The sequence below is a fragment of the Theropithecus gelada genome, chromosome 10 (genome assembly GCF_003255815.1).
Source record: "Theropithecus gelada isolate Dixy chromosome 10, Tgel_1.0, whole genome shotgun sequence".
Taxonomy (NCBI): Eukaryota; Metazoa; Chordata; class Mammalia; order Primates; family Cercopithecidae; genus Theropithecus; species Theropithecus gelada.
The window spans coordinates 50,918,724-50,931,258 of NC_037678.1; the positions used below are offsets into that span (position 1 = coordinate 50,918,724).

The following is a 12,535-nucleotide window of genomic DNA, read 5'->3' on the forward strand; positions in this document are numbered from 1 at the left end:
TCAGATGGGCATTTGAGGAAGGGAAAGGTGTGGGCCCTGCCCCTTTGATTTCTTTTCACCCAAAGCAGAAAACACAACAGACTCCTGAGACAAGATCCCCTTCCCGCCCTTTCTACCTTTCCAGCATTTTATCTAGTTCGCGTCTAATTTATCTGTTCATTCATCCACCTTAACGAGGCTGCGTTTTCTGCTGCTGGCCTGACCTGCAGTTATTGAGACCCTAACTCAGGCTCTTAACAGCAGTGAGACCCATGCCCCTGAAATCCTCTATCTTGTGTGATAAGGGGTGATTTCTTTGAACAGAAGCCCGGAACTGCCAGAATGTTAAGTAACCTTGTTGTATATCACTTTATTTTGGGAGGGAATGCAGTTAGCTCAGCTCACTCCCCAGATGTTTGTCTGGCCCACAATTGAGAGGTGTTGGTGAGTACCTCACTTCTAAACTGGTCTTGCCTGAGTAGGACTCTGGAGGATGTTATGTGTTCTGTTAGCAAGTAGCTTTACATTAACACTGATTTAAGCTAAATGGAGGAGAGTGGAAGGGGAGAAGGAAGGACTCCTGCAGGGCTCAGATCCTGTTGGAATCAGCTCCCAAAGAGACTGAGAACGTTCTTGTTTTGTTTTGTTTTGTTTTTGAGACAGTCTTTCTCTGTCGCCCAGGATGGAATGCAGTGGTGCAGTCTCTGCTCTCTGCAACCTCTGCCTCCCGGGTTCAAGCAATTCTCCTGCCTCAGCATCCCAAGTAGCTGGGATTAAAGGCACCCGCCATCATGCCTGGCTAATTTTTGTATTTTTATAGAGATGGGGTTTCACTATGTTGACCAGGCTGGTCTTGAACTCCTGACCTCAGGTGATCCTCCTGCCTCGGCCTCCCATAGTGCTGGGATTACAGACATGAGCTACTGCGCCTGGCTGGTATGATTTTATATATGCGAATCATTACTGATTTGTTAATTTTAAACTTTGGAAGACAATTATTAGCCGACGAAACAGGGCTGTATTGAAAGTTAGCGCATCTTAGTCCGTTTGGCCTGCTACAACAAAATACCATCAACTGGGTATCTTGTAAACAACAGAAGTTATTTCTCCTGGTCCTGGAGGCTGGGAAGTCCTGTGTCAGCATACTGGCAGATTTGGTGTCTAGTGCGGGCCTGTTTCCTGGCTGATAAAAGGCCCTCTTTTCACTTCTCGTGGCAGAAGGAGCGAGGGAGCTCTCTGGGGTTTCTTTTACAAAGGTACTCATCCACTCATGAGGAACCCCACCCCCATGACTTAATCACCTCCCAAAGGCCCCATCTCCAACTGCTATCACATTGGGGATTAGGTTTCAACATATGAATTTTACAGGACATAAACATTGTCTATAGCACAGCCATTGAATTAAACAAATAACTAAGTGAATGAGTTTTCAAAGACTTAGGCAGACCAGTAGCCAAAGACTAAAACTAAAAAAACACACACAGAAAAACAGAAAAACCCGCTACTTGATTGGTCCTTTCTTTGACAGTTAGAGGTCAGTATGATAGTTTCTTCCACCGGTCAAAGCTCAAAGCTAGTTAGTGCTGGCTGACTCATTAGGCTTGAACTTAAATAAGGTAGAGTGTTGAAAAATAATTTCTTGCTAATGTAAATTTAGTTAATAGAAGCAACAGAAACTGAATTCGGTATCTGAGCATAGTAGACTAAGGATGCATAAAGATACATTTTCAGAGCTGGAGCAGAAATGAGAAATCGTCATCTGCTTCAAGATCTTTATTTTGTGGAGGCCTGTGGGTGCTGGGGGCAGAGCAGGGACTGGAACCCCAGTTTTGAGCTCCAGCTTAATTTCTTCTTCAGGGTATAGCAGGTCAGCCAAGATGACATCCAGGGGTTCCAGAGAATGAAAGGACTGGGGGTGGACAGCTGCATACCTTTGCCTTGTGGCTTCTGCAGAGCTCTCTTGGTAAAAGGAACGGGAACTCGAGAGGAGCCCCAGGGGTTTTTTTTTTTTTTTTTTTTTTGAGACAGAGTCTCACTCTGTCACTCAGGTTTGAGTGCAGTGGCATGGTCTCAGCTTACTGTAGCCTCTGCCTCCCAGGCTCAATCAATCTTCCCATCTTAGCCTCTCCAGTAGCTGGGACTACAGGTGCGTGCCACCATCCTTGGCTAATTTTTTAATCTTTGTAAAGACGAGGTCTTCTTCCCAGGCTGGTCTTGAACTCCTGGGCTCAAACGATCTTCCCACCTCAGCCTGCCAAAGTGCTGGGATTATAGGTGTGAGCAACTGCGCCCAGCAGGAATCCTGATTAAACAGACATACAGGAGGCAGCTGGGCTGCTACAGGATTCCCTGAAAATGGACTCTTTACCTTCCACCATCCTCAGTGAAAAAGCAATTACCATGAACTATTTAAGGCATGCAGAAAGTTAGACTTACCTACCACTAGGCTTGAAGATAACCAAACATAGAGCCGGGCGCCGTGGCTCACGCCTGTAATCTCAGCACTTTTGGGAGGCTGAGGTGGGTGAATCACCTGAGGTCAGGAGTTCGAGACCAGCCTGGCCAACATAGTGAAACACCCGTCCTACTAAAAAAAAATACAAAAAATTAGCTGGGTGTGGTGGCAGGCGCCTATAATTCCAGCTACTAGGGAGGCTGAGGCAGGAGAATCACTTGAACCCGGGAGGCAGAGGTTGTAGTGAGCCGAGGTCGCGCCATTGCACTCCAGCCTAGGCGACAAGAGTGAAACTCCATCTCAAAAAAACAAACAAACAAAAAGATAACCAGACACCTCCAGTGGAGGTGATGCCTCCCGAGTACCCCTCTCCCTATCACCTACCCACAGCCCCTGTCAACTCCCTCCTCAAAGCTGCCTCCCCTTCTCCCTCTAAAGATTAAGCTTTATGAGAGGAAAGTGGGAGGGCCTTCCTTTGCTTTCTTGGTTTTTTGTAGACACTGTACCTTTGGACTTGGTTGGGAATAAAGTGACAGCTTGTTTGGCATTGAAATGGGAAGCCCTCCTGTATTCCTTTCCTGTTATTGCTGTACCAGATTATTGTGCATCTGTTTTTTGTTTTGTTTGTTTTGTTTTGTTTTCGTGATGGAGTCTCACTGTGTCGCCCAGGCTAGAGTGCAGTGGTGCGATCTCGGCTCATTGCAACCACCACCTCTGGGGTTCAAGCAATTCTCCTGTGTCAGCTTCCGAGATAGCTGGGATTACAGGTGCCTGCCACCACGTCCACCTAATTTGTGTAATTTTAATAGAGATGGGATTTCACCATGCTGGCCAGATTGGTCTCGAACTCCTGACCTCAAATGATCCACCTGCTTCAACCTCCCAAAGTGCTGTGATTACAGCCGTGAGCCACCGCACTGGCCAGCATCTGTTTTAAAATGAAACAAATAGATTTTCTTACAGTTCTATAGATCAGGGGTGGACATGGGATGGGGGTCTCACCGAGACAGGATCAAGGTCGCTTGATGACCATTGCTGCATTGCTGCTGAGGCTCTAGGGGAGAATCTGTTGCTTTGCCTTTTCTAGCCCCTTGATGCTGCCCACATTCTTTGGTGTATGGCCCCTTCCTTCATTCTCAAAGTCTGCATGATCATGTCTCTCTGACTCTTCTGTTCGTGAGTCTCTCTCTGGTTGTAACCAGGAGCAGTTCCCTTTTACTCCTGTGACTTATCAGGTCTACCTGGATGGTCTGGGATAAGCTCCGCCTATTAAGGTCCTTACGCTGAATCCCATCTGCAAAGTTCCTTTTGCCATGTCAGGTCACATTCTCAGGTTCCGGGGATTAGGACGTGGGCTTCTTTGGGAGCCATTATTCTGTCTGCCACACCTCCTGTCAACTTTCTAATGGGTGATAGCAGGTTGGGGTGGCCCCCCACTGAAGATGTACTGATGTGCACACACCCTGACTTAGGCTCCTGTGATTCAAGAAGGGGCATCTGATGAACTGGGATGGTACTACTGTCCCTTGCGCCTCTTACTGAGGTCAGCTAGACCTAGGAGCAGATCCTTTCCCAGCCTGTCACAGCTGCCAGCCAAGAGCAGCTCACTAGGCCTCTACTGTCCCGGGAGTAAGCATGATGAGCCTGTCATCCAGCTCGGCAGGCACGTGCAGGCCCTTCATACTGTTCATGCTTCCCCATGCCCATCAGGGCCACCCTCCTGTGGCAGCAGGGGTGAAGGGCAAGCAGGGGCGGGGTCTCCGGCTCCTCCCTGCCTCTCCTCTTTCCCCATATTTTCTTCCCTTTCCCACTCTATTTCATTTTAATTCCTGGAGACCCTAGGCTAGATCCATCCGCAGACATGTTTTCTTCATGAGCTTTTAGAACATGAGAATTCGTTGCTTACATTTATTTTATTATTACTTCTTTGAGACAGGGTCTTACTCTTGCACCATTATGGCTCACTGTAGCCTCCACCTCCCAGGATCATGACCCTTCCACCTCAACCTCTTGAGTAACTGGAACGACAGGCATGCACTGCCGCACCCTAATAATAATTTTTTTTTGAGATACAGTCTCGCTGTGTTGCCCAGGCTGGAGTGCGGTAGTGCGATCTTTACTCACTGCAACGTCTACCTTCCAGGTTCAAGAGATTCTCCTCCCTCAGCCTCCTGAGTAGCTGGGATTATAGGCACATGCCATCACCCCCGGCCAATTTTTGTATTTTTAGTAGAGACTAGATTTCACCATGTTGGCGAGGCTGGTCTCGAACTCCTGACCTCAGGTGATCTGCCTGCCTCAGCTTCCCAAAGTTCTGGGATTACAGGCATGAGCCACCACCCTAATAATTAAAAAAAAATGTTTTTAGACATGGGGTCTGCCTGTGTTACGTGGGCTTGTCTCAACCTCCTGGGCTCAAGTGATCCTCCTGTGTCAACCTCCCCAAGTGCTGGGATTAAAAGTGTGAGTCACAGCACCTGGCCAGTTGCGTACAGTTAGGCCGTCTTGAGGAGAAGTCTAGATTTCTGTTTTTTCTTGAGAAACTGGAAGCTCCATCCACCCTGGCCCTCGTCCCTGCAGGGCAGTAACCGTCACCTGTGTGTATAGTGGCAGCAGCCCCTTTGGTTGGGGCTGGCTCCTGCTTGCCACAGCCCCCACTCAGCCCTCTTCGCTATTTGCATCACCACTCTGGCCCCTGTCTTGGAGTTTGCAACCGTCATGCCTTTGACCTTAAGCTGAGCACATCTGACTGAGGCCATGAGAAGGTTCTGACTCGACACCTGCATGGTGCCTCCTGAAAGGGAAGAGTGTGTGCTGTGGAACTTTGCACCAGGAGGATCTAGGTGCTAGCCTAGCCTAGCTTTACCACATGCCAGCGCTGTCACCTGGGGCACTTCATTAACTGCTCTGAGCCTCGGTTTCCTCTTCTGTGTGACCTGTATTCTCCACCTCAGCACTGTTGACATTTGGGGCCAGATCATTCTCTGGTGGGTTCTGTCCTGTGCATTACGGGATGTTTTGTAGCATCTCTGGCCTCTGACCACTGGATACCAGCATTACCTCCTTCCAGTTGTGACAAGTACAAATTCCCCCAGATGTCGCCGCAGGTCCCCTGGGGGACAGAGTCGCCCAGTTGAGAACCACTGAAGACGCTCCCCCAGTGCAGTGCATGAGACTGAAAGGAGAGTCTGAAGGTGAAGGGCTGTGTCAGTCAGCATTCTCTTCCCTTTTTTGTGGTTTAACTTGTTGCAGAGTCTTCCAGGAGTGATCCATAATTGTGCCAATCACTCTTTTTTTCGGGGGGAGAGGGGACGGGGACAGAGTCTCACTGTGTCAACCAGGCTGGAGTGCGATGGCATGATCTCAGCTCACTGCATCTCTGCCTCTTGGGTTCAAGCGATTCTCCTGCCTCAGCCTCCTGAGTAGCTGGGATTACAGGCACGTGCCACCACGCTTGGCTAATTTTTGTATTTTTAGTAGAGACAGGGTTTCACCATATTGGCCAGGCTGGTCTGGAACTCCTGACCTCAGGTGATCTGCCCGTCTCAGCGTCCCAAAGTGCTGGGATTCCAGGCCTGAGCTACTGCGCCCGGTTGCAATCACTGTCAATCCTGTGCCATCTCTTTCCGCCATGCCTCTGGTGTGCAGCCTGCTTTGAACCTAGAAAAGATGAATTGTGCCTTATAGAGGGGCAGCTTTCAGTGTGAGAGCCCTCACAGACCCAGAGGAACAGACACTGTCATGGGCTAGCACTCGGCATCCCCAAGGGCAGTGACTGCTGTCATTCCCCTGTCTCTGAGCCCCCTTCCGCCTTTGTGTTCACGGCACAGCCTGTGCACCCGGATTCTCGGCTGTGCATCTGACCTGCGATCATGTGTTATGTTTAGGTGGCCCTGGTACAGTGGACTGAAAGTGTGGGCTTAACCCTGGTGGGCCGAGACCAGTCTTCCATGCAGCTGAGGACCCCTGGCGACCAGATCCTGAACTTCACCATCCTGCAGATCTTCCCTTTCACCTACGAAAGCAAACGTATGGGCATCATCGTGCGGGTGAGTCGTTTTTATTCATGGCTTAAAGTGGTTAAGAACCCCAGGTGTGCTGCATGTGGGTTGACATTCTTTCTAACCCTCTTTACTGTGGTATCTGTCACCCAGACTAACCAGGGAATATCATTCTCTAAGCAGAAAGGAAATTAGTTCATTGATTGGACACACCCTGTAACTCTGATCAGGTTATGGTGTCCCTGGTTCCGGAGGAAAGTTAAAGAGAACATCCATTGGGGATTTCTTGGTAATACATCGCTCATTCTCTTTTGTTTAGTATTAAATATGGATTTTTTTATTGAGGTGAAATTCACATAATCAAATTCACATAATATCATCATTTTAAAGTGAAAAATTCAGTGGCATTTTGTCCATTCACAGTGTTGCTCAGCCACCACTGCCCTCATGTTTCAAAACATTTTCATCACTCCAAAAGAATACCTTGTGGCCGGGCGCGTTAAAAAATTTTGCCAATCTGAAGAGTCTGATTTGATTTGATATGTTGTTTTTCTATTTGCTCTTTTAAAATGTTTTAATTTTTAAATTCTTACTAAAAGAATTTATTCATAAGAATCCTCCCACCTTAGCCTCCCGAGTAGCTAGGACTACAGGCTTGCAAAACCATGGCTGACTCATTTTTTAATAGATAACAGGGTTTCACTGTGTTGCTCGGGCTGGTCTCAAACTCCTGGCCTCAAGTGATTCTCCTGCCTGGGACTCCCAAAGTGCTGGAATTACGGGTGCGAGCCACTGTGCCCATCCCTCTATTTTCTCTCTTTACCCATGGAGACCACACTTTCCATCCTGGGGAGCATGGAAAATCTGGTATTCATATGCCACTTGGTCTGGTGGTTCTGAAGCCTGCATGATCATCTGATTTTTCCAAGGGAACTTTAAAAATACCAATTACTTGGTTCAATCCCACACCTATTTTGGAACGGGGTGGTTCTTCACATTATTTAGCTTGGTTGGAGAAAACTCTGCTTCAAATCTTAAGAATCTTTGGAGTAAGGCTCTTTCATCTTTTCTGGACTTTTTTCTTTTCTTTTTTTTTTTTCTTGACAAATGGGAATCCTCTCTACCCTGATCTACCTAAGTGTTTCATGCCTCATGGAGGAAAGAGATCCTTGCACATGCATTTTCATAGCAGCACAATTTGCAATTGCAAAAATACGGAACCAGCCCAAATACTCATCAGTCAACAAGTGAATAAAGAAACTGTGAGATATATATATATGTGTGTGTGTATATATATATATCATATATATGTATATGAATATGATGAAATGCTACTCTGCCATAAAAAGGAATGAATTAGTGGCATTCGCAGCAAACTGGATAATATCTAAGTGAAGTAACTCAGGAGTGGAAAGCCAAATGTCATATGTTGTCACTTATAAGAGGGAGCTAAGTTATGAGGATGCAGAGGCATAAGAATAATACGATGGACTTGGGGAGTCAGGGGGGCTGAAAGGGTGGGAGGAAGGTGAGTGATAAAAAACTACAAGTTGGGTTCAGTATATACTGCTCAGGTGATGGGTGCATGAAAATCTCACATATCACCATTTAAAAACTTATATAACCAAACACCATGTGTTCCCCAAAAACCTACGGAAATAAAAAAAAAATCGAGTGCATTAGGAGAGGTAGAAATTGGTAACGTAGATTGTTGGGCACGTGGCCCTGCCCCCTGCCTGCTGGTGGAGTATTTTCAGCTAAGGCTTGGCTTGTCAACTTCTCCTTCAGCCTTATAGGTTCCTTGACTTCTGACCACCTCTTCTAGCATCTCCTCCTTCTTCCATAGCATTCGTCACACTGAAATTCTTGATTTCCTGCGGATTTGCTTGTCACTACCTGTCTTTTCTCCTTGCAGGTGAGAACAGGGACCAGGATCCTTTTGGTCCTCCCATGTCTCCGGTGCCTAGCTTTCCTGCCTGGCACACGGTAGACTCACAGTTAGTGCCGACGTGAGCAGGATTCAGCAGTGATTGCTAGTTGTCTTTTTTTTTTTTTTTTTTTTTTTTGATGTTAGGGAAGTTATCAAATAAGATACTTAAAATAAAAAACTCAAATCTTTTTCTCGCCTTCCTAGCTTTTCACCACTCTTCTCCTTGATCATTTACTGTGTAGCTTTAGTGCCATGGGCACCTCTGGGGTAGTAGTAGAAATGGTAATAGCCACTAACAGCAGCAGTAGTAAGAAGAATGACAGGAATGACAGGTAACTATTTATTTTTTGAGACACAGTTTCACTCTGTCACCCAGGCTGGAGTACAGCGGTACCATCTCAGCTCACTGCAACCTCCGCCTCCCAGGTTCAAGCAATTCTCTTGCCTCAGCCTCCCGAGTAGCTGGGATACAGGCATGCGCCACCAGGCCTGGCTAATTTTTTGTATTATTAGTAGACACGGGGTTTTGCCATGTTGGCAAGGCTTGTCTGGAACTGCTGACCTCAAGCGATCTGTCCACCTTGGCCTCCCAAAGTGTTGGGATTACCCTGCTCAGGTAACATTTAAATGGGGCTTATTGTGTGCCAGAGGCTGTTCTAAGTGATTTGCATAAAGTAACTCATTTAATACGTCATGTGAGGTAGGTGCCATTAGGACTGATGTTTGGCAGAGGAGAAAATTGAAGTGGAAGGAGGCTCAGAAACCGTCCCAGTTCACACAGCTGGAATTGAGGGGGCTGGGAAACCTGTCCCAGTTCACACAGCTGGAATTGGGGGGCTGGGAAACCTGTCCCAGTTTACACAGCTGGAATTGAGGGGCTGGGAAACCTGTCCCAGTTTACACAGCTGGAATTGAGGGGGCTGGGAAACCTATCCCAGTTCACACAGCTGGAATTGGGGGGGCTGGAACTCACTCCAGGCTGCCTGGCTTCCAGCTCCCAGCTCTCTACCCCAGGACTTAGAGGTTAGGGCTGGGGTGTGACGAGAGGGACATTGAAAAGTTCACAAAGGACCCACAGTAATGTTAGGGTAGGATATTAACTACGTGTTGCTTCATAACAGATTACCCCATATTTAGTGGCTTAAAACAGCAATATGATAATCCCCACTTGCCTGCAGGTTCAGTTACCCATGGTCAACTATAGTCTAAAAATATGAAATGGAAAGTTCCAGAAATAATAAGTTTTAAGTTGTGTGTCATTGTGAGTAGTGTGATGAATTTCATGCCATCCTACTCCATCCTCCTGGTCATGAATCATCTCTGTCTAGTGTACTCACGCCATCTACCTGCCTGCTTGCTAGACACTCAGGAACCTTCAGATTGGCTGTTATGGTATTGCAGTGCTTGTGTTCAAGCAAGCCTTATTTACTTTTATTACAGCACATTATAAGTGTTCTATTTTGTTATAAGTTATTGTCAATTTCTTACTGTGCCTAATTCATAAATTAAACTTTATCATAAGTATGTATGTGTAGGAAAAAACATAATGTATATGGGGTCAGTATTATTTATGTTCTTAGACATCCGCTGGGGTCTTTCTTACAGGGAAATGCATTCCCTCACTCCAGAAAATGTATTTCCCTGGAATAAGGAAGTTCCTCCCCTCCTCTTTCCCCTCTCCCCTCCCCTCCCCTCTTTTCCCCTCCCCTCTCCTCCCTTCTTCCCCCCTCCTCTCCCCTCCCCTTGTTCTCTCTCCTTCTCCCCTCGCCCCCTCCTTCCCTCCCTTCCTTCCTTCCTTGCTTCCTTCCTTCCTCCTCCCCTCCATTTCTTTCCTTCTTTTCTCTCTTCTCTTCTCTTTTTCTTTCTTTCTGTGGCATAATCACGACTCACTGCAGCCTCAACTTCCCAGGCTCAAGCAACCTTCCTGCCTCAGCCTCCCAAGTAGCTGGGACTACAGGTGCACACCACCATGCTCTGCTAATTCTTATGATTTTGGTGAAGATGGGGTCTCACCATATTGCCCAGGCTGATCTCAAACTCCTGGGCTCAAATGATCCTCCCGTCTCGGCCTCCCAAAGTGCTGGGATTACGGGCATGAGCCACCACACCTAACTGGGGGCTCTATTTTCTATTTGCTAACTGATAGTTTCTGTGGCCAGGACAGTTTCTGTGGCAGGCTTGGCTAGGTCCTCTGGCTCAGGGTCTCTCACAGCCTGGGCTTAAGGCATCTAAGAGTCTATGGTGGTAGGATCCACATACAGACGTCAGTGTTGTTGGCAGAGTTCGGCTCTGGGTGGGTTGTTGGACTGAGGGCCTTAGTTCTTTCCTGGCTGTTGGCCAGAGGCCACCCTCAGTGCCTTCCCATGTGGGCCTCCCTGTAGTCAGCTCCCCGTCAGCTGCCTCATCAGAGTGGGCAGGTAAGAGTGAATGAGATGGAAGCCACAGTGTTCTGTCACCCACTCTCAGAGGTGACCTCCCCTCCCGTCAGCCTCATGCCGTTATCAGAAGCAAGTCACTGGGTCCAGCCCCATTCCAGGGGGGTGGCTGATGCACGGCATGAGTACCAGGAGGTGTGGGTCGTTGCAAGCCACTTTCAAGGCTTTTGGAGGAGGTGGCAGTGAGCTCTTGTGTTGAGGAACCAGAGACACACACCATGAATGTGCTTGAAACATCACACGTTAGGGTGTTTTTTTTGTTGTTGTTTGTTTGTTTTGAGACGGAGTCTCGCTCTGTCCCCCTGGCTGGAGTGCAATGGCGCGATCTCGGCTCACTGCAAGCTCTGCCTCCCAGGTTCACGCCATTCTCCTGCCTCAGCCTCCCGAGTAGCTGGGACTACAGGCGCCCGCTACCGCGCCCGGCTAGTTTTTTGTATTTTTAGTAGAGACGGGGTTTCACCGTGTTAGCCAGGATGGTCTCGATCTCCTGACCTTGTGATCCGCCCGCCTCAGCCTCCCAAAGTGCTGGGATTACAGGCGTGAGCCACTGCGCCCGGCTTTTTTTTGTTTGTTTTTGAGACGGAGTTTCGTTTTTGTTGCCCAGACTGGAGTGCAATGGCATGATCTCAGCTCTCTGCAACCTCTGCTTCCTGGATTCAAGCGATTCTCCTGCCCCAGCCTCCCGAGTAGCTGGGATTACAGGCCTGTGCCACCATGCCTGGCTAATTTTGTGTTTTTAGTAGAGGTGGAGTTTCTCCATGTTAGCCAGGCTGGTCTCAAACTCTCGACCTCAGGTGATCCACCCTCCTCGGCCTCCCAAAGTGCTGGGATTACAGGAGTGAGCCATCATGTTTGGCCCTACGTTAGGGGATTTTTATGTCCAGAGGCCAATAGGTTCTTTCAGACTCTGTAGGACCTGTGTCCTTGGCAACTCTTGGGTGGAGACGGAGCTTTCTCTCCCACACAGCTGCTGCTTTTCCCACTGGTCCACACCTGGCTGGATCCCTGGCTTCTAAACTGTATCTTGAGTGTGCATCTGATGTCAAGAACATCTGTGGTCTGGAAGCAGCAGCATAAATCCTGTGGGTGGGGTGTTTCCTGGGGAATGAGTGTCATTATCTCCTATGGAATTACTTTAATTTTGTTCCAGCCTGAATTTTGTCAAGATCTAGGGCCGTGGGCTCTGCTAAGGTCATTTGAAGGTTGAGTCATCATTGAACAGTCCCTAATATCAGCCATTCTAGAATAACTGAATGGCATATGCCACTCTTCATCTAGTTATGAAGGACGTGTTACATTTTTTTGAGATGTGGCTCATGTGTCTTCCAGCAGGAAGAACAGGGACTCTGTGCTTGACAGTCTGTGATGCTGTCAGATGGGCAAATCTATTTTCGATTTAACCTGGCATGCCCCCCTTCCCAGGTTATTGAAAAACATTCACAGTTAAGGCATTTAGAACAAAAAATTACAGGTAAAGAGGGGGATCAAAACTGCCCGCCTGCCTGCCCGCCCGCCCTCCCTCCCTCCCTTCCTTCCTTCCTTCCTCTTTCTGTCTCTCCCTCTCCCTCTTTCCCTTTTCTTTTCTTTTTTCCTTTCCTTCCCTTCCCCTTCCCCTTTTCTTTCTTTCTTTCCTTCCTTTCTTCCTTCCTTCCTTCTCTCTCTCTTTCTCTTTCTTTCTTTCTTTCTCTCTTTCCTTCTCTTTCCTTCCTTCCTTCTTTCTTTCTTTCCACCTTTC

At 47.8% G+C, this 12,535-nt stretch overlaps 1 protein-coding gene across 1 annotated transcript in view; it reads left to right on the top strand.

Moving 5' to 3' along the window:
- ATP9A (ATPase phospholipid transporting 9A (putative)) overlaps positions 1 to 12,535 on the top strand; it is a 132,217-nt gene that overhangs the window by 86,436 nt on the left and 33,246 nt on the right. Inside the window, exon 14 of the mRNA XM_025399176.1 lies at positions 6,322 to 6,483. Coding sequence (XP_025254961.1) covers positions 6,322 to 6,483 — 162 coding nt within the window. The remainder of the gene's footprint in view (positions 1 to 6,321; positions 6,484 to 12,535) is intronic.